General features: G+C 31.4%; 1 protein-coding gene across 1 annotated transcript; it reads left to right on the top strand.

The window, feature by feature from the left end:
- The first annotated feature begins 8944 nt into the window (after nucleotides 1-8944).
- Nucleotides 8945-22702, top strand: LOC140434759 (uncharacterized). Its single transcript, XM_072523256.1, has 3 exons — nucleotides 8945-9121; nucleotides 18106-18243; nucleotides 18960-22702. Exons 1-3 carry the CDS (start codon nucleotides 9061-9063, stop codon nucleotides 19367-19369), a joined length of 609 nt encoding a protein of 202 aa, XP_072379357.1. The 5' UTR covers nucleotides 8945-9060; the 3' UTR covers nucleotides 19370-22702.
- The last annotated feature ends 4 nt before the right edge of the window (nucleotides 22703-22706 follow it).

Below are 22706 nucleotides of genomic sequence, written 5' to 3'. Positions count from 1 at the left end.
GGAATTCCAGGACCCTATGCGTAGATCCTCCGTACGGTTCGCTAGCATTGTCGGTGTATTTCTCCGAATGCAGTCATCATTTTAGTTGCACGGTCCATCATGGACATCATCTCCATCATCTTCTTATTGTACTCCGTATGAAACGAAGCAATAAGTGTGGCAGCATCATGCATGGTAGGAGCTGCTTCTTCTGTAGTTGTTTTGGCAGCTTGAGCATAGCTGAAGCCCGTTGTTGTTGTTGCTGGTGTGATCGGTTTGCTCGCCGGTTTTACGGGGGCAGGGATCTTCTTCTTAGGAGCTTTGGAGCATCCTCTGTAATTCGCTGTGTGTGCTTGGTCACAGTTAGCACATTTTGGGGCTGTTTCTTTGCTCTTTTCACAATCATTGCTGAGATGGTTTCCTCCACACTTTACGCATCTGGAGATGCAGTGACAAGCCTTAGAACTGTGGTAGTAGCCCTGGCAGTTGAAACATTGTAGGGTGTCTTTTGTCATTTTGAGTTCGTCTTCGAAACGAACTCTCATGAAGCACAAATTTGTGACTCCACGTATTTTTTGGATATCATCCTCTTTGAGGGTGATCAAGAAGAAAGGCAAGATCTGTTTTCCTTCTTTTTTAGAGTACATGTTGCTTACTCTAGTAACGTCGACATTTTTTTCCCTTAATTCGTTGAGAATTACATCTGTTTTTGTATTTGCAGATAGCCCTTTTAGTATGACCCTCTTCAGTTTTTCGTTGTCGATTGGGTAGGCAATATACTCTACCTTTGGTGTGTACTCTTCGAGTATTTTGACTACTCCTAGGTAGTCTTCCCTTGATTTTGTATTTATTACTATTGTTCTACCAGATCTGGCGAACTTGTTGTCAGAAATAATACCTGCTTTTGCCGCTTTTTGCAGGATTGCTTGGTGTTCTGCGACCGTCTTTAAGATGATCGCAGGAGGTTTTGGTTTTCTTACGTTAACCTCAGCAGGTTTTTGAGGGGTTACGCTGTTTTCTTTTTCTACTTGGGTTTCTTTCGGAGACTCCAAGTTTTTGTGGGCTTTTTGCTCACTTCTTTTTTGCAGATCTTTCGCGGCTTTTGTGAGCGCTTCGTCATTTCTTTCTTGTATTTTTTGCGTTTGTTTTTCAACAACGCTTATTGGTTTTTTTGGTTTTACTGTCTCACTACTGTTTACTGATTTCTCAGTAGCGGTGCCTTTTTTGTTTTTTTCCTTCTTTTGGACTTTTGTCCATCCTGCTTCTGATTTCTCTGGTTCTTTTCCTTCTGTTTTGCGTTCTTTAGGCTTGGCTGCACCCCCAGATGTCGAGGGAGTGGTTTTCACCGTCTTGCATGGGGTTGTTTCTCGGGGCCTGTGGGTTTCCCACAAGGCCTGGTCTCTTTTCTTCTCGCCTTCTATTAGCTTTTCGTTCCTCTCTGTCAGGGCCATTATGTGGCCGACCAGTTTCTTGATCTCTTGGTCCTTCTCTTGATTCTCCTTCCTTAACTCAGTCATCTGAGTTAGGAGATCCTGGATTTGGGCCTGTGCCTGTTTTTCGCGCTGCCTGCTTTCTTTCTGGAGTTGTCCTATTTGTTCGGTCAATAAGTCGACCGATTTGTAAACACCGCTTTCGTCTTTATCCTTTGTAGATTTTTTTGGCACTTCTTCTTCGTCGGAGTGTTCCGCTGATGGCCTTTGTCGTTTATGTTTTTTGCCTACCTCCGGCTCGGCATCGTTGCTGGTGGAGATGATGTCCACTTTGGGGTCCTTCATTTCGATGAAGTCTAATGGGGGCGGGGCTTCTACGCTTGCTGCGTCAGTCTTGGCGTTCAGTTGTTCGTCCGTCTGAACGTTCAGGGCTTCGTCCGACTGGACGTTCAAGGATTCGTCCGACTGGACAGTTGATTCGGTGGCCGGGCTCAGCTCCTCGTCGGGGGTGACCTCCATGGTGGTAGAGACGCTATCGTCTGTATCCACCTCGCTGTGGTTTTCTTCCTCGTTTGGTACGAACGATTCATCATCGGAGGTATCTTCGATTAAATCGGAATCAGGGGATAATTTGGATGTAAAATTATTATAGAGCTTAATCGCTGAAGCGACCGTAGGGGTGAGTGACTCGGGATAGTCACCTTCTTCTTTTTCTTGTGATGTCACCTGCGTGACATCACTTTTTTGGGGGGGAATTTCACTCATCTTGCCGTAAGGCAGTGAACATAAGTGTTCAAAAGAAAATAGGATTTTATTACACAGAAGACTCTGTTTTTTTCGTTCCGCCAAGCCGCTGCCTGACGGTTTTCCTGGGTGTCGTCCCAGCAACCTCACGGTAGTTCACTCCCTGATTTCTCAGGGAGGGATCCTCTTGAAGTTTCTCTCACCTCAGAGGCAGGGGCCGTTTCTGTCCGACTTAGAATACAAATTACTAAGCCTTACAGTGTCATCCCTGTCGACCCACTGAGATGAACCCGAATTTTTCGTAAACACGAAGCTATCAAAAGCCTCCTACGAGGAGCCCATAAAGGCAACCCCTCGAGGTTTAACTTAGTGACAGCCTCGCATCCACTCTTCACTTATTTGAGATACAAGTGCCTGTGTCACGCACGGTGTCTTACACACCGGGAGCTGAGAAGCTCCGTTGGCAACAGGTCAGTCGTCCTCACCTAAGCACACTGCACGTCCTTACCGTCCGACCACTAGAGCCAGACAACTATTACTCACCAGAAACACGACTTCCGGTTTGAAAGGTTTTATATTTAAAATATTACAAAACTATGCAGAGACTCTAGTGTCATATGTCAATGTAATAAAAAAAACCATATAAAGATCCAAAATTACCATCAACATATCGACCTATATCGTTAATGTCTTGTCTCACTTTTTCTTTTTGGCTTAGACTTATCGTCATACAGCCCGACACAAAAGGAATAAGACAGTATCTATCATTTATAATTTACCTAAATGACCTATCAAAATAAAAGATTATATCGATATTAGGAGAACAGGGACACACTCTTCTCGCCTAGAGACCTATCAAGGCATTGATTTATACAAGACACAACAACACTAGGTCACGGAGAGGAGGAAGTTATTCAAATGGTTTAAAACAAAGGTAACAAGATTAACTAAATAATTCTTAGAGAATTATGATGATAATCTGTTTTCTTTTAAAAATTTAAATAAATAGTTGTTAACATCTACAGAGCCAAGTGATAATAAATACAGTATGTTCCAAGGAGCTGCTATTTTATATTTTAATAAATCATTTACAAGTTTGGATGAGTAGACTGTCTTTTTAGAACAACCAAAAAATATATGATCTAAATCACTTTCCTCTCCACAATGCTTACATTTTTTATCATCCAAAACCTGTGTTTTCAATAAGTATTTTGGATAACATGCACGCCCGAATCGTATTATAATAATGGTAGTTATGTGCCTCCTGGAAGCTCTACAAGACTTGTACCAAGGAAATTTGGAAATATCTGGCTGAATTAACGAGTATCTATTTTGATTTACAAAAGAGTATTCCTTCCACTGGTAGCTCCAGAAATAATATCAGAAAGCGTTACTTTATGTAAAATACCAGTATCGGTTGAAATGCTTTCTTTGGCTAATAAGTCGACATATTCATTATATTCAAATCCTGCATGTGCTTTAATCCAGAGAAAATGTACGTTGATTCCTTTACGCTATAACTAGCCACTATATATAGTCCATATAAATGATGACAGATTTAAAGTATATTTTTTGCTACATTCGTGATTGGATCCTTGAAGATTCTGTTTAAAAAGATACCGCTTCTGTTTAAAAAGAGGCACGTTATGACGTATATCACCACTTTCTGAAAAAGGTACCAAAAAAGATAATTCTCGGTAAAAATAAAGGGTTGTAAATTCAAAAACTATTTTTTTTATTAAATGTAATGTTCACCAATCTACTTTATTATTTTTATATTATTATAAATTTATATCATTATTAAAAATAGTTTATGTAATATTTTACCTTCTTGTCATAAATATACGTACTGATTTTTCTAAGAAAATAAATATATTTTTAAATATATTTATTACTCGTTATATTTCTTTGGGGGATAGAGAATCAAAAAAATTGAAGAGAAGAAAAATTTTTTTTCCCATAAAAATTATTTATTTAATTTATTATTAATATCAGAACATCTGATTTTATAATTTTCCTATACTGCTTTCTGCAATGTATTCACCAGTTTGTTATTGAATATTTTTGGTATTGATGTAGTTTTATTTATATCACATTTTTCATTTCCACTTTATATTTTTTATATATTTAAATTTAAAGGAGTACATTTTGAGATTTCTGTTTATATTCAATTAAAAATTTCTATTTATTATTTATACTACTCTTGTAGTATATTTTAAAATACAACGATGTTGTTTTGTAAGTTTAATACATGAAAGTCTTAATAATAACTAAATAATTGGAAAGCAGTAAATAAGCGTATATTAAAAATAGAATCAAAATATCAAACATATATAAACAATTTTAATAATACGGACATAACAAAGATAAAGAGAAGATGCTTATAGAAAGAATTATCACTAACAATGGAAACATACAGTGGAAACTATTTTCGTCACCAATAGAAAAAATAAAAAGTGAAACAATAACAAGAAGTTGAATCGTGAATTAATAACATGTATGTGATTAATAACTAATGAACATTAACATACCTGTTAAATGTATATGGTAAGCAAGGACGACAAAAAGAGAAGAAGAGGCAGACCTAAAGACTTAGCAAAAGACTAAAGAAAAGCAAAATATGTGGTTATTCCATATTCTCTTTTTCTATTTTGCGTCCATTCATTTATACACTGTATGTTACATTTTCTTCTAATGTCTTCACTTTTCATTCGATCTCTCAGCGTATTTTCTGTAATTCTTCTCAGTACTCTTATCTCTACCGTTTCCAGTAGCCTTTGCGTTGTGGCTGTGTCGGGTCTTTTTTCTGAGGCGAATGTCATTATTGGTCTTACACTGGCTTTATAAATTATTGACTTCATCTCAGTGTCAATGTGTCTGTTTCGCCATATAATGTTATTAAGGCATCCTGCCATTTTACTTGCTTTTTGTACTTGATTTCTCACTTCTTTGTCTAGGTCTCCATAGCTAGACAGTGTAATTTCCAGGTATTTTATTTTCATTACTTGTTCAATACTGATGCCATCATGTTCTATTTTACATCTGGTTGGTTCTTTGCTGACTACTATTGTTTAAGTTTTCTGAGATGAGATAGTCATATTAAATTCTTTTGTTTATATGTTAAATTTGTGGACCAGTTTTTGCAGACTATCTTCATCTGGGGCTATCAATATTGCGTCGTCTGCGTAACAGAGTATTTTGATTTCTTTGTTTCCCATTCTTTATCCTCTTCCTTTGTTAACGGTTGTGATGATTTCATTCATGATCAAATTTAAGAGCATGTAGCTCAATGAATCCCCTTGTCTTATCCCGCTGCCTATTTCTATAGGTTCTGTAAATTGTCCATCGATTCTGACTTCCATTTTTGTTGTTTTGGTAGACGCTATCGATAGTTTTTATAATATTTAGGTTAATAATCACTTCTCTAATATACAGAAGATAAATAACATATTTGAGTCTTACTCTGTCAAACGCTTTCTTTAAGTCAATCAGACACTAAGAAATCACTAGAGTATAATAGACCAATGCTGGTCTATTATACTCTAGTGATTTCTTAGTAATTTGCTTTATAACGAATATTGCATCTGTATACGATCTTCCACTACGAAAACCCTGTTGTTCATCCGCTAAACTTATCCTCTGATTTATTAGCACTCGTAAAATTTTAGTAGTAAGTTGTAGCGTAGTATTTAACAAGTTTATACTTCTGTAGTTTTCTGGCTGTTTTTTATCTCCTTTTTTGAATAGTAGAATTAGTTCGATCGTTCTCAATTCTTCCGGTATTTTATTGTATTTTATAATTTTAATAATTAATGTTGTTAATTGTTCTGTCATTGCTGCTCCACAATATTTCAATAACTCGTTTGCTATCCCATCTTTACCTGCTGCTTTTCTGTTCTTCAGGTTTCCAAGTATGTTCCGAACTTCCTGTATATTTATAGTAAGTTCTTTATTTGTGGTAATTTCTGGTGTTTCCAGTTTCAAATCACTCCTGTGGAAGCTAATTCGGTCACTTAATCGTCTTGATGAGTGGCCAATGTATTGCAAATTACAATTTGTACAAGGCATAATGTAGACTAAATTTGACATAAATTGTCTTTTAAGGTTTTGTCTTTAAGTTTAGAGAAAACTAAATTACTTGTTAGAACTGTTTGTTTTTGCAAACTAAAATTTACCAACAGAGTTGAATATAAAGTTTCGATGTAATGTATATGTATAATGTTTATGAGAAATGAGTGTGTCAACTGCAGTATTACTTTCTGGATTCGCAGGAGTAGAATACAGCAAAAAAAACCAAATGTATGATAACATCTAAATACTCACTACGATGTAAAATCGAAATTAATGAAAAAATGATAAAGCAGGAACTAAGGTTTAGATATCTGAGAATAGACATAAATAGTTATGGAGATGTTGAAGAAGAAGTACGACAACCAAGCCTAAAAGCAAGTAAAACGGAGGGATCTCTTAATGACACAATCTGGAAGAACAAACACCTAAGACAAGACACAAAAACAAGAATCTTTAAAGCAGCAGTTAGATCTATATTAACATACACGGTTATATCAAGAAAAAGTCTGTTGGATAGGGAGAGAAACGAAAACATAAGAAGAGCACGCAATATGGAAGACATAAATGGATGGGTAACAAAACGGAAACAGGAACGAACACATTAGTAGAATGGCAGAGGATAGGATAAAACGAATAGCACGAGATAAGTCACCAAATGGACGAATAAGTATTGGCAGGCCAAAAAAAGATGGTTTGTTAATTTAAACAATTTATGAGGCTAATATTGAAGAAGAAACAGACTCTAAAGCCTACATACAAGAAGGAAGAAGAAGAAAAAGAAGTATTGATAGAAGAATGGTTTTTACAAGGCTGTATGTCGATAGATGATTGTTAAATAGTTGTTATCTAGGAACAGTTGCTATACGTTTTTTTAAGGTTTTTTGTTGTAATGATGTTATCAGAAATGTGTACGACCCTACATTTCATTTATTAAACTAAGTTTATGATGTAAAATACACTTAAGTGAATGTTTATGATATTTTAATACCGAAAAAAAACTTACACGTTGGACCTAACCATGAAGCATCAAAATGTTTAATATTAAATTATAAGAAATTTTTAAATTGTACTGTAAATGCATTTGATCGTTAAACAATTGTTTGTGTTTTTTTAAAAAAAGTTGTAATACCACTCAATATGTAACCACATACATTTTACTGAAAGTCTGATTTCTTGTCAATCTACTAATTTTTGTGATACTGATGTTTACAATATATTTTTAATCTACCTCTAACAAATGCAATAGGTCAATACATCAATAACAAATACACGTAGGTAAATACATTATCGTATTATAAATATATTATTAAATGGATCAAGTTATCCAAAGCCATTAATTAAATAAAAAAAATATATAGATATATATATATATATATATATATATATATATATATATATATATATATATATATATATATATAGACTTTTTAGATTTTTTTTTGAATCCCAATAAATTTACAATCTGTACCAACAATTTGTAAATGATTTGACATCTGAGTAACAAACAATTAAGGAACAATCCACTGATATATCCTTTTTTATTTTAAACAAACTTATTAAACGAAAACTTTTATTTTAACGAAGGGATTGGTATTTGCTACACTTTACTCTACGCTAGTATCTGGTAGGTAGGTCATTAGGAAAAAAGCGTTTCAGCCTGCGTCTGGCATTTATATTGGTCATTAATTTCGCTGCGAAGAAGTTTGGGTGTCTGCGTAAGCGTAGGGCATAGATTTTGTAATATCTACTTGTATTGTAATTTTAGCTTTAAACCTCATTATTTTGAAGTATTTTGCAATATTGCAATTTTGGATGTATCATGAAGCATTATTGGAATGGACTGGAATATTCCTAGTATTTCGATGTTGTAATTAAAAGCCTAAGCTCAGAGTTGTATTCCATAACTCCAGATAGGCTTTATGATTATCTCGTATACAAGGAGCTTATTTTCCAATGACAACATTAATTTCACGCCTAAGAACCATTACATTCTGCTAAGTGTGAGCCCAGCTACTTCCTTTTTGTGAAGATATGTTTTTTCCATGTAAGTCTTTTGTCCAGGTGCATACCTAGGTATTTGGCATGTTCTTTTTGGGAACAAAGCTAATCGTTAAGATGAAGTTAAATGTATCGATAGCAATCGGGTAGACCCAGAAACACGTGTTAGGGAGTGACAAGAGACTCAAATTAAATCGAAACGCAACCATTTTCGCTAATTGTTAAGGATTACTGGTGGGCAATTGTCTCTAAACGTAAGATGTGCCGCACCATGTAACGACTTACTTTACTTCACTGCAATGCACCATTTCTTTAGCCACTGCTGGGTATCTTTTAGCATTCTCTGGAGTCAATGTAAAGCGAATAATTTTATTGAAGTATAATGTCAAAATGGTGGTATCATTAAATATTTGTTTTTAAAATTGGTTATTTAATGCCTTTTAAGTAAAATAATCCAATTTGAATGCATATTTATTGACCTATTTATATAGTAATGTATAAAGTAAACACATTTAAGAAACATTACAAGAAAGAAACATAAAATTAACACAACTTGCTGAATAAACTTTTCAAACTTCTAGACTATGTTGATCTCCTTTCGCACAGCACTGGAGGTAAGAATGTCTCTAATATCTACATAATGTAGTCCTAACGTCTGGCCATTCTTTGATTCAAAATTAAAAGTGTCATTAAGCAAATCCCTGCATATTAGGTAGCAAATGGTCCTAAGTGTCATTAAGGAAGTGTAGTGCTTAAACTTTAATGATGTCGTAAAAGTAATTAAACGAAATATTTGGTTTCAACATTGTCATTTCGTATTCTGAAGCTGAAGTGAACCATGGCAGAAGTTGTGAAAATTTTATTTTTGATGTTCAGTGTTTGTCATTTTATTCAAGAAGGTAGTTTTATTATCTATAGTTGTTTATTTGTTTAATTTTTTTATTAATAATAAAATATTTAATGACACACGATTATCTATAATAGCAAGATTATAGTTTTAATTTTTTCTTTTTCTTCTAATAATTGTAGTTAAATTTTCACGTTATACAAAGGAATTGGTACTACTGTATTTTATGCATTGTATCATAGGCTAGACATAGAACCGTAATAATTCATCTATGATCGTGTACTAGATTTTTATATTTTTAAGAAATTATCGGAAAAATTTTCTCTAGTTTTATAGTAGACATAATTATTCTTTTATTTTGCTTTTTACATAAATCATGTTTTGTACTACCGCGTATCGGAGAGAACTGGTTTAAAAAAATTCAGATTCACTGGATTTTTCTTTATTGATAATGTCCATTAGGAATGTATTTAATGCTTCTGGTCCATAAGGCCAAATAGAGAAAACATCATCTATAAATTTTCACCATACTGTGGGTTGTTTGTCTTGTATATGTACTTTTGTTCGAAATCCTTGATGAATTTATCTGCTAATAATGGAAATAAGGATGAGGCCATGGCTAATCCGAAATTTTGCTTATAGAAATCAGTGTTAAGTTTTTTTTAATAAATATATTTATTTATAATTTACCCCATTACAGAGCATTAACTAAATATATTATTGGTTTTGGGCGTAAAGGACAGACATCCAATGATGTCTCACCTTATTCTATTTTAATTTAGTTTTGAAGTAGATGTTGGGGCCAGGTTCTATCTAGTCTCCTTGTGGCTAGACCATTGTTGAGTAATTCCATTACTAGCTCATTTTTCATAGTGAATAGTACGTTCATTTTGTAACTACGTGGTTCGAGGGACTTTTTCTCTGATGAAAGGAATCTTTAAATCGTAGTGAAATATTTGATTACTTACGTACCATGTTACTAGCGACGTTGGCTTTGTACAGCCCCGTAGGTGTAGTCCGTAGTACCAGAAAGGTGTGAGAATGACTATGTATAGAAGAATTTTTGTTTTAGATGTTGAGTTTTGTTTTATGCCCAAGGAGCCAATACATTTGCCGGAATTTGGTGGTGAGCTAGGAGAATTAGAATCGTTATACTTTTTTTCTTAAGTTTACGTTTTTTGACTACTTGCCATGAATTTTTATTTTGGGTTTCTTGATTGTCGACTTCACTAGACTCCAAATCCGAGTTTTCTGAATCTGTAATTGCAAGTTTTAGCTTTCTGTTTGAGGTCTGCTCTACAGTAGATGGGTTGCTGGGTTGTAGTAAATTGGTTATGATTGTGGTTGTGGTTGTGTCGAAAGAGCTAATTAATTTTGTGGAATGGTTGGTACAGGAGTATTTGTCGGTTGCCAGTATATGGTGCATGTTCGGATGTGCATTCTAGTGGTAAATATTGTTATGGAGTTGGTTACATGTTCCTGGATGTTTGTTAATAGTAGACCTGCTGCTTACCTGCGATTTCTATCGATACGTTTGTTTGTGTTCCATATGTGTGAATTGTCTATTGTAGAAAACAGAATTTGCTACGCCACTGCTACTTTACTGTTTATTTTAATATCTAGATTTTTAGATTTTTACTTATTCTTATTGGTGATCACTTTTTGCTGTCGCACTCGTCGGAATACGTACTTACGATATTTAAGGGAACACTTCAGTATTAAGGTAAAAATATGTATTGTCTGTACAAAGTGTTAGTAGCTCATATCTAGATTGTACAGAACAAAAATATAAAAAATATGATCTTAAAAGAAGAAGTACAGCTAAGCATATTTTGGTATCTACAACAACTAGGTACAAAACTGAATTTAAAAATATGTGTATTTTAGATATTACCAATTTATAAACTCTAATTAATCCATAATTTCCCTATGTATATTTAAGCAACTTGAATTAGATTTTACTACCACGCTTCCTGAATGGCGAAGTATTGATCAAATGGACAGAATAAATATAAATTTATTATTATACTACTTCAAACAACTTAATATTGTACAGCTGTCTGTGAATTTATGGCTATATATTATTAATTTGATACAAAAAATATGAATGCAAAATTAAATACCAAGATTTATAAAAATACTCAATAAAATAAATATTTTATTTACAGTTATAAGATCACTTAGTATATCATTAGTAGAAATATATAATTATACAAAATGTAATTAAAAATGTCTAATTAAAAATTTATTTAATAATCCGCATCTAAGCGATATTGTATATATCTTTACACTTTCTATCCCCATTCAAATTTATAAGGTAAATAGACACGTGTTCGTTTGACGATTCCTTCTTCAATATTTTTATTTCTAATTGTCTACTGTTAGTACTTAAACTTTCATGAATATGATTTCCTAATCTTTAGTTGATATATGTATATATAAAAACATAGATATAGATAAAACTTTCACAAACATAAACAGTTTAAAAGTGTCTTTTGTCTAGTGTAAATATATTATTTAATGTTTATAACATTCAACAGATTGTTGGATAGCTTATAATTTTGACGAAGTAAGTCTAAAACGTTATATTAAAAATTTTTTATCAACCATCAACTTCGACTTTTTCGAAGGTAATTAATTTTCCTTCAGTTGGAAAAACGTTTTTCGGCTTATTTCAGATGCTCTTGAAGATGCTCTAGGAGCGAAAATACTTGCACAAGATTTATTAACAGCTAACCCCAGTCTTTTCGAATGTTTAATACCTTCGGCAGTCTTCAAAAAATATAAAATTATCACAGATACTAAATAAAACAAGATATGTTATGTCTCAATAAATTAAATATAAAATTTGATCTATACCTCTTTATAAGGTAGACACTGATTAAGAACATAACATTGAACAGAGTTTAATAAATAAATTGGAAATCATTTTCGCAGAATCATAAAACTTACCCGAAGAGAATAATATTCATGTTCTACATTAAAATAAAAATAAAAACGTTTATTGTCCGATAATATTTATAACTCAAACATATATTTTAGTCTTATTTCTTCTTTCCGACGTTTCGCTTCTGCGCCGCATTCTTTGTGGGGCTGCTTCCTCTTTGTATGGTACATGATTTTCTCTGTTTCTTTACTGCTGGAAATCTTTTTCTGTAGGTACTATTTTTGACACTTTACCTTCTTTCCTCATTTTTTGTCTTTGGCAACCACCTGGCTAGGCCGTAATTAGATGGTCAATCAGTTTATGTATAGTTTTCTCTATACATCCTCTGTATTCGATTTCTATTGAAGATGTCTTTGGTCTTTAGGAGTCTTTTTGTGGCTCGGTTGATGAATTATTTTGTACTCTTCTGAGCCACCTCCCTCCATGGTATGTACTGAATCTTTTCTTAAATGGTTGAATTTGAAATGAAATCTTGGCATGTCGATCCTTCGATTGTCTGTAACACGCCGTTTCTGTTCGTTCCAAGTTCCTCCAGTTAGATTCTGCTGTCGAACTCTAACCAGGGATTGCATACAATAAAACAGATTTAACGTAGGCCTGATATAATAAAATCTCTTTGTCCTTCGTTAGAGGACTGGTCCTTAACATAAAAGGTTGAAATGGTCTTTTTGCTATAGATGTTTTTTTTTACTTTTTGTGTGTTCCTTGTGACATTTAATCTTCTGTCAAGGTGGACTCCGAGGTATTGGACGATATCTTCTTATTGGATTCTGTTTCTTGTCATTGTTCTACTACTGGTGGATTTTGTTGCTGGGTAAAGATGATAAAGTGCGTCTTGATTTTTATTTGCAATTTTTTTAGTGAAATCCTAAATTCTTCACAAATGACCTTTTGATATCTCGACAATTCTTGTGTCTTCTTTTTCTGCTGTGTATAATGCCGCATCGTCCCCGTAAGGGTTTGTATTTATACTTGCATGTATGCATCCCTTCCTGAACTTCTAGCATCCTGGACATCTTCTGGTCAGCTGAAACTTAAAATATTCTTTTAGTTAAATGTACGTCGCATATACTGAATAAAAAATGAGGCAGTCTAACTCTGTCCATCTTGTAGATAAGGAGTTTTTTCTAGACTATATCGTCGAAGTATTTCTACGTCGAAAATTGCCATTCCTGTTTTTACTCCAATCACTGTGGAGGAAAAGAGGTCAATACCTCTAAATTTTTTATAACTGAATCGATTTTGCTAATAATTTGGAATTAGGCTTATCTTACTTCCTTCTTCAAAAGTTATATATGCGATAGGTAAGCTTTTTATTTTTAAGGGGTGAAATCACCCCTTATTGAAAATAATGAAAAAAATTTATATTAAATCATTTTATGGATTTAAATCGTGTTAAATTAGGTAATTGAAATATTGTCAATTATATTAATGGATATTGTGTACATTCTCAACCCTTAAATAATCTTAAAAACCACCCCTTTTAATAAAAATAATTGTAAAAAATCGTTTAACAGGTTCAAACGCTTTTGTAGTGCATTTATATCATCTACAATGTAATTAGCTGCTTATATAAAATAATTTTGGTTGATTGCATTACTTCAACCCTTAAAAACTACCCCCAATGTCAAAATATATAAAAAAATCTTTTTAAACAACTTCAAAAGTTTTTAATGTACATTTATATTCAAAAATTCCTTTCTTATCAATAAAATATTTTTTGATTGGTTGCTTATTTTCAACCCTTAAAAACCATCTCTATGCTCACGAAACAAATTGCCCTTTGGTAAATGTCTAAATAAAAAAATTAAGTATACTCATGCTGTTTTTATTGTAAAAAATTATGCATGAAAATACTTTACATTAGAAAGTATACAAAATATATTTACAAAAATAAAAATTATTTACAATATATCAAATTATTCATTGTCTGAAGCGTCATTCTCGTCGTGTTCTAACTCCACCTCTTCCTCTATTGCAGGACAGTTTTGACAATTGTCGCCAGAGCATGTTCCACACGTAGCATTGCAAAATAGACCTAGTGTACGACAGCCACACGCTGAGCCGCAACCCTTTTGGCAATTGCAAAAAATCAGTTTCAATAGTTCTTCTGGTGCAGGTGAACTTGTCATTTTTATTGGTTGTAAAATATCATCACTCTTGAACCATCCCCAATCCGTTATATCAATCTCTTTGTTTCCAAGCCATATCTGAGTTTGTAAATAAACTCTTTTGATATGCTCATTCAGGGCACTAACAGTTGGTACAAGAAATGATAATTTAACTGCACTATTTTTAGTTGTGGCTTTAATAAACGATTCGTATCGCATTTGTTCAAGTAATGATGAATAATCTTCGACCTTATTCATTTTGTTCATGTGGGTGTCTTTGGCAAGGCCATACAGCAAAATTGTACAGTATCTCCCAGCTTCTAAAATGTCTTCGAGATCTGAAGTACTCCTATCATTGGCACTCATTGGCGGCTTGTCCACGCAACTTCAAAGGAGTGTCGGTTCTCTGTGTTCGTTAGTTCTCTGAAGCAAATGTTCAGTTTAGAGGTGCCTATATTATATACATAACATATATATGTATGTATGTATGTATTATATACATATTTGTGTGAGTGTTAGTGTGTCTGTTACCAGTATTTCGAATATACTTGAATAAAGCATTTATATATACAGAAAATAAGTTGATGCTCCAAAATATAAATAACATGCTCCAAAATTTTTTTTAGAATAACTCCGTTAATTTTTAAGCTACAGTGTCCATTAAAAAAATATTTTGAAGGTAATTTCAAAAGCTACAAGACTAAGTAGATTAAAATATGTTAAAATTCTTTCTTTTTATATAGTAAAAGGCCAAAGTGCTCATTACAGGTGTGTCAGCCGCTGTATCTCAAACTTCAATTGGCTATATCTCTATTATTTTTCGAGCTACAACAAAAATAAAAAAATCAAAATTTCTGTTAAGGAAAAAGCTTCATTTTGTTATGGAACTATTTTTCACGTATCTCTTATAGTTTTAGATTTATTTTAAAAAAATGTAAATTTTTAGATAATTAAAAAAAAAGATTTTTTAATTTAAACATGATTTTTTCAAAAAGTACGCATTTTAAACAGGCGAAACTTTTAAAACTTATAAATAACACTAAAATAAAATGAATTGTAGAACATATACGTTTAATTTCAATTCTGATCGAAATAGTGTTACTTATACTGCTCGTTTTTTTTTTTAAACGCTAGAGTAATTCAAATTCTTTCCTTCTTATTTCGCTTTGTTTTAATCGAAATGGCTTTTAACATAGCTCATTTTAAAGGTTTTTTATAGCTCTTTAAGAAGTGTTGTATGAGTTTTTATCAAAAAATATGTCCATTTTCCGATATTTGATGTTAAATGCATCGAGTATAGTACCCCAAAAACAAAAAGTCATCTTCAAACAATTATAAATCGCTTAATATTGTACTTATAAAACTTAATAAAAAAACGTTCTTTTTGTTTTTTTATAAGCTTTTTTTTGCTCATTATAGATTTTTCAATAAAACGCTTTGTTTTTGAGTTATTCGTACAAAATCATTGGAAAACATGTTCTTTTTTGCGAAAAGTTTACTTTTTCAAGTGCGTATAACTCAAAAAGTATTAATTTAGCGAAAAAAATTTATATGACATTTTTTGTTTATAATTTGATTCTATATCAATTCCCGGGGTTATTTTGAGTGTAAAAAGTTCAACTTCCTAGATGGGGTGCCAACCACCCCAGGGGTAGAAGCACACATCGACACCATATAACTTATGTTTTTTCAGTAATTTACTACCCACTGTAAAAATTTCAGATAAATCGGTGCAGTTATAAAAAATTTAAAGGGAAAATGCCACAGTAACTGGACTATTTTTGGTTCCTGTTGAAGCTGATTTTTGTGTCCTTGACAACTGTTGTTAATTGAAGTTTGCAATTTCTTTATCTTCTGAATCCGAATTGGTCTGCTTGTATGATTCTTCTTCTTTCTGCATGAGTTTCATGAAGATGAATTTTTGTAAACGATTTTCTAAAAATATTTTTCTTTGTGATTCCAGTAGAGATATTGACTTATAACTTTCTGGTCTTCTTCCGTTCCTCCTTGGATTTAGTAGAGGGATGATTTTTACATGTTTCCAGTTATTCGAAAAATGTGCATTTTTTAGACAAAATCTGTAGATGTAGAATAATTGCTCAATCATTCTCTTCGAGAGTTCGTTCAATACAATATTATGGATATCTTTTTAACATTCTCGGATAAATATTGTTTAACATTCTCGGATCAACGCGAATTCGTTCAGTCATGATCTCACAAAACTCAATTCGTCGGTCTGGATCATCATCGCCTAGTTCTTGAAGAATTTTTGTTTTGTTTGGGTGAAATTTATATAATTTCGACACCTTTCTAACCGACTCATGCGTAAGTCCTGTCATTGCAGATACTTGATGTGTTGATGCAATAGGCTCTATTGCAAAATTTCCAAGTACCTCAATTTGGGATGCTTCATTCAGTAATCTTCCGTCATCCCTTTTTTTATTTTGTACTGATTCTTCTCTAAATTTTTCAACTAAATCGCGGACGTACACGTGATTTACATTTTTGTCCGGATGCCTTGTATAAAATATTTGAGCTGTTCGTAAATAACATTGGTTCTGGAAGGCAAATATGAAAATGATCTCCACGCGTACAAGTATGCTGTAAACTACCGTGACAACTACAGCTAAATGACAATACCAATTGTACAAATGATAAAAATATAATGACATTTAAAATTCTCAAATAAACCAAAAATTATTGAATCTGACAGAACCTAAAAAACAGATTTTTTCAACTTGTTTTGCCAAAACGGCAATTAAGTTTTTACTTAACACAAAAAAATTTCGCCGAGCACTTATAATTAAAACTAATAGTCCGGGAGATAGCATTACAAATACAAAAGTCATAGTAAGTCGGCTGATATTAACACCCTGTATAATTATTAAACAATAATTATACAGGGTTATCAACAGAATCAACAAATACCTCATTAAATTTTCCACTTAAGCCAAAGTTTCAAAATTATTGCATCATTTTGTATAATTATTATATATATATATATATATATATATATATATATATATATATATATATATATATATATATATATATATATATATATATATTGTATAATTTTGTATATAATTATTATTTATAAAATTTTTTATAGTCTTTTCAATGATGTATTATAAGTAGGGGTTTGCAATTTAAACTCTTTTGGTTGTGGTGGGCGGGGTCTAGGACGTTGATGGGGGTGAGTTTTCTTTTAAGTCATTTTATTTTCCCCTTACTATCCTAGAAACGGATTTGGGCATTTTTCGATATCAGCTTTTGTTTGTGAGATATAGCCGATTGTAAGTTTTAAAATTAACACACTGTGCATATATATAAAAATACATGCTGTTATATTTATTTTGACCAACGATATAAGAGATATACTAAGGATGGAACATGTTGATATTTTTACATGGGGTTGAATAACGACGAAACTGACATCATACGTCACATTAACAGCTACAATGTCTGACGTGAAATTGACAGGTGATTAATGTGAATATGGATATCCCCGATATTTTAATGTTAAACAGATAACAACATTATGTGTTAACTCAACAATCTAATATATTCTTTTTGATAAATCAATAAATTCGTTTAATTTTTTATTTTAATTTCAGTCACATCATAGGTGTGCAATATGCAATTTCGTTCCTGAAAAAAAAAAAAAAAAAAAAAATATATATATATATATATATATATATATATATATATATTTTATATGTTTTTATGTTACGAAATACTATTTTTTAAATTTTATTATGTTACACTTTATTATATCTTTTATTTAAATGTAAATAACAATTAAAATAAATAATTATTGTACGTTTATATGTATCAAAACAAATTTTTTCGTACTCCACTGACATTTGGGAAACAAGAGTCGGTTATTGTTATCAGCTACTTTAAACGCAAATATTTATTCATAGGTTTCATCCTTAGTATATTACATCGTTGATTTTAATAATTTTCTTTTTGTAGGATTTGCACTGACTTGTTTAAAATGCAGCTCAACTGATATTAATGGCAATTGTCGCACTGGAAGCAGACCTCACCGCGGAAATCGGGCAAGACAAATATGTCGTGGTGATACAGCAAAATGCATTGCGGTAGCATCAGGTTCGTACATAAATGTAGATAACAATACATTTTACGTTTAACTGTCTTATAGAATTACAGTAATATAAATATAGAGTATGATACAAAAGTATGGAATAAATTCATTTAAAAAAGACGACTTTAAAAAAATCTTAAGACACGTCAATTTTTATTTTTAGATGGCCATAAATTACTATAATGTGTGCTAAACATTACGCGTCATCATATCTTTGTTTAACCTTGTAGAAATAAATATTTCAATAATACATCGTTGCAAAGGCGATTAGGAGACACCATTTAAATGAGGTGTCCCATAACCTCGGTTTGTATTTAAAAAAAACGTTGATTACGTCATAACGCCAACACTGATCACGTAATGTCAAGCACTGTTATAGAGCAATTGATGACCATTCAAAAATTAAAATTGACGTGTCTTAAGATATTTTTAAAGTCTTTTCTTTCTGAAATAATAAATTGATTCCATACTTTTACATCATACTCTATGTATCTTATAAATTTAGTTTCAAAATTATTTACCATCGTATTTTAAATGATTTTTTTATAAATATGAGCTCGTATACATTTTTTTATATTATTTTATGAGATTTTTTAAAATATTAACATTCACTTATTTTTTAAACGTATAAAATGATTTACGAGTAAAATGAGTTACTTTAGGTTTTTCTATATTATTATGTTGTTTTCAATTTAATTATTATTTGTTATTTTATTTTTAGTTAACGATTACGGGGAGCCACATTTTCAGCGAGGTTGTACCCATTTAAGTAACATCTGCAAAGAAAGAGAAGACGAGGATATTGCTTTTTGCTTGACCTGTAAATCTTTACATTGTAACTACGATTACATGGTACTCAATCCTGGTTTAGAAGAATTTCTTAACATAGTTAGATCTAATAATAGTCAAATTCGAAATCAAAACTTCACTCCACCCCCTTCAACTGACTTTACCACCTCATCTGTACCAGTCGTTACTACACCGCATGTTTATAAAACTACAAAAAGTCCGTTAGCGTATACGAAGACATCTCGCTTTAATACAATGAATATTAAAAAATCTAAAGATCAACTTCAAGAAAATCTTGAGGACGATGGATTTTTTGAATTTGGTAAAAGAATTACCAAATAAAAAAGCAGTCAAACTTCAGACGTAACGTTTTTTGACGATGCCTTTATTCTATCTGCAAAAGACAATAATAGATAAAGAAGACTTTATTTAAATGTCAGAAGTTCATAGCACTCATCCATTTATAAATATTATACAAAGTAAATATCCATCTTGACCACCGTTATTAAGTACTATAATTAACAAATTTTCTGGTTTTATCCTACTTATTTACAACTAAAGATTATGGATTGTTATCATCATTATTATGTAGCTGGTTTTGTAAGCGACTAAACATGACCCTTCTGACTAATTTTCTACGCTCGTATACTGCTAGGCTAATAAACTTTTAATTTTATATCCTACTTTTATTGCAGTTTGGTTTGTTTATGTATTTATTTGAATTTGAATGTGTTCTGAATTCCCATGTTTATGTAATATACACTCTATTGTAAAAAGATCTTTATTTTCGTATTATCTTTATTTATAAATGTGTATTTTGGAGTCATTCTCGTTAACTACATTTTTATCCAATGATTCTCTTTTAAGGTTCATGTCCACTTACAAAGTCGAAAATGAAAATTATTTTCATAATTTTTCCACCTACTATTGCCTTTAATTTTATCCTCCATTACTATTATTATTATAATTTGCAATTTTCTTCCAGTCTCTTACAAATGACACCGGTTAGATTCCATGATACATCACTGTATAAGAGAATATTAAACACATGGATAAGCGCAGATGGACTGAAACTTTATATAACGTCTTATAATTACTTACTTCAATTTAAAAAAAAAAACTATTTAGTCTGCTTATTTTTATATTTGGCTGCTTAAGTGTTTATTTATTTTTTTTTATTTAAACAAGTCTATTTCTGTATTTAACTTTATTACGAGTTCTTTGATGGTCGCCTAATATATATATATATATATATATATATATATATATATATATATATATATATATATATATATATATATATATATATATATTGACCTTATACCTTGATTAGAGAGATAAAGGTAAAGAGTGTAAATTTCGTATTCAATTTTTGTGTTTTGCCGCAAATAAACTCAGGTTTTATAGAGGTATTAAATAAATAAACGTGACGCAATTTTTACCATTTTTTATTATTCTCATGAAATCACTACAGTTTATCCCGTCCATCTACCGGCCATTACATAATTTCAAGTACTAGAACCTAGTCTTTAAAATTTATAGCATGAAATTTTAGTTTTGAGTTTTGGTACCAAATATGAGGGATTTAAAATATGCTTAAAAAACGCTGAATTTAAACTTTCACATTACAAACGAAATAAAACACTTAAAATTATTTTTTTTTTATTACATTAGTACCTTTTTCAAAAGTATCTTACTTAATTACATAATTAATTACATCCAAAACCGTCCTCTTTGGGGCATTTCCCGTGACGTGTGATAGTTTGTAATGTAAAAGTTTAAATTTTGCGTTTTTTAGTCATATTTCAAATGCGTCATATTTGTTGCCACAACTCAAAATTAAAATTTCATGTTATAGGATTTGAAGATTGGTCTCTAAAAATGGAATTTTCACTACGGCTGGTCAATGAAAGTGGAAAAAATGGAAAAACTCTCGCAACATTTATCTATTGAACAGATTTGTAGAAACTTATTCATTTGCAGCAAAATACAAAAATTGCATACGAAAACTGCACTCTTCACCTTAAAAACGCATTTTGATTTTTATGGATAGTTGATACAAATTTTATTAAACATTGATTTCGCACGCGCAACTGACATTCCAAATCGCCGGTCACTTCAAGCGTTGTTTCTAAGGGAACAGTTCACTCATAAAATGTGCTAATGAACATTTTTGTTAAGAATTACCTCAGCTATATTTTTTATTTGAAACATTTTTGTCTGCTGCGTATAGATTCTTGGTAAATCCATTTTTTACGTTTGATACCCTTTCCCGGGGGAGTTTTAGGGGAAGGCCTGGGGGTAAATGTGATAAACTTTTTTGCATCTTATTTGATATCCTAAAATTGATATTTCTATCAAAATATAGATTCTTCTTATGAATTTTAGGAGTCAGATCTCTGAAGACTGAACGACTAAGTAAAAAAAAATTGGTAAACTTCTATATTATGGTCTTATTTTGTTGTGCAAGATTTTAAACAAATTCAATGTAATTTTTTTAATTTAGTTTGCAAAATTATTTTGCGAAGTCTATCTTATAAATCTATTTTATTGAAATTTTTGTGGGCTGTTTTATTATGTTAAAAAGATTTTCCAGACAAATTATAAAAGTCTTAAGTGCAATGTATGTGGTTTTCTGTGGAAGTGCAATTTCTTAAGGCTTGTTTCTCCTTCTTTTTTGTATTTATTGCTATATTGCTGCAAGCGTAACACATGAAAACATTATTAGCTAGGCGTATCTTATAGAAAATTTCTAGTTAGCATGTTACGTGTAAATGTACAACAGAATCCTCAGAAGAAAAATTTTAAACTAACAATTGACGAATTTAAAGAATTTGTATTACATTGTTTTCACATAAATACATTGTTAGTTTAAAATTCCTGTTTTGAGCAAGCTGTTATACAACGAAACATGTTAATGATATTCTGGGGAAATTTATTATCAATATTGTGTTTTTATGTTTTGTTTCATTACTAAACATAAATTTTCATTAGGTAACCAGCAATTCCATAAATATTTATTATGTTGAAAACTGTTTACCTTACCTAAGCTGTTACCCTGATGCATCCCTTACCTTATAATATTTTAGGTGTCGAAGTAGTGATAGTATAGGATGTTTATAATGTATCTAACCAGCTATCATATATTATACTATTATGCTTACTAATCTTGCTTAGTAATCTTTTCTATCGTTGTCTGCTCCTCTGTTGTATATTTGTGCTCCCAATCAGCACAGACTATGGTAAAAGTTTTTATCTTTAGTGTTGTTATAAAACTTTACAATTTTATAAAAGTATTTTTTCAAAAAGTTAATTATTTTAGATAATGTGCACTTATTTAAATGCTGTTAACCGTATTGGTTGACGCATCATGCGCTTGATCTGTTCCACTGAATGTTGTTTTACGAGGAAAGTGTATGCATGTTTTGCCAAAAATTTTATATTATTTTAGTTCTCAATAGTCCTTTCGTTCCAATAGGTGCTAACATACCAAAAGGCATAGTAGGTATTGGGTATTATGTATATCTAGAAGAAGAGGAAAATAATGAATGTGTTAAATTTAGTAGGTATCCATAAAACTTATATAAGATTTGAAAGCAGATATATATTATGTCTTACAATATTAAGATCAACATTGTTATTATTTTGAAGTAAATATAAAAATTCTAAATTTTATTGG

This window comes from Diabrotica undecimpunctata, chromosome 2, assembly GCF_040954645.1.
Source record: "Diabrotica undecimpunctata isolate CICGRU chromosome 2, icDiaUnde3, whole genome shotgun sequence".
NCBI lineage: Eukaryota > Metazoa > Arthropoda > Insecta > Coleoptera > Chrysomelidae > Diabrotica > Diabrotica undecimpunctata.
Note: the sequence above shows the minus strand (reverse complement) of the source record. Positions and strands in the feature narration are given on the sequence as shown.

Bases quoted from the DNA above. Each gene is read 5' to 3' on its own strand.
- LOC140434759 (XM_072523256.1), top strand. From the start codon at position 9,061: ATGGCAGAAGTTGTGAAAATTTTATTTTTGATGTTCAGTGTTTGTCAT. The intron at 9,122-18,105 runs GTAGTTTTATTA...TTCTTTTTGTAG, and splicing joins TTGTCATTTTATTCAAGAAG to GATTTGCACTGACTTGTTTA. The intron at 18,244-18,959 runs GTTCGTACATAA...TTTTATTTTTAG, and splicing joins ATGCATTGCGGTAGCATCAG to TTAACGATTACGGGGAGCCA.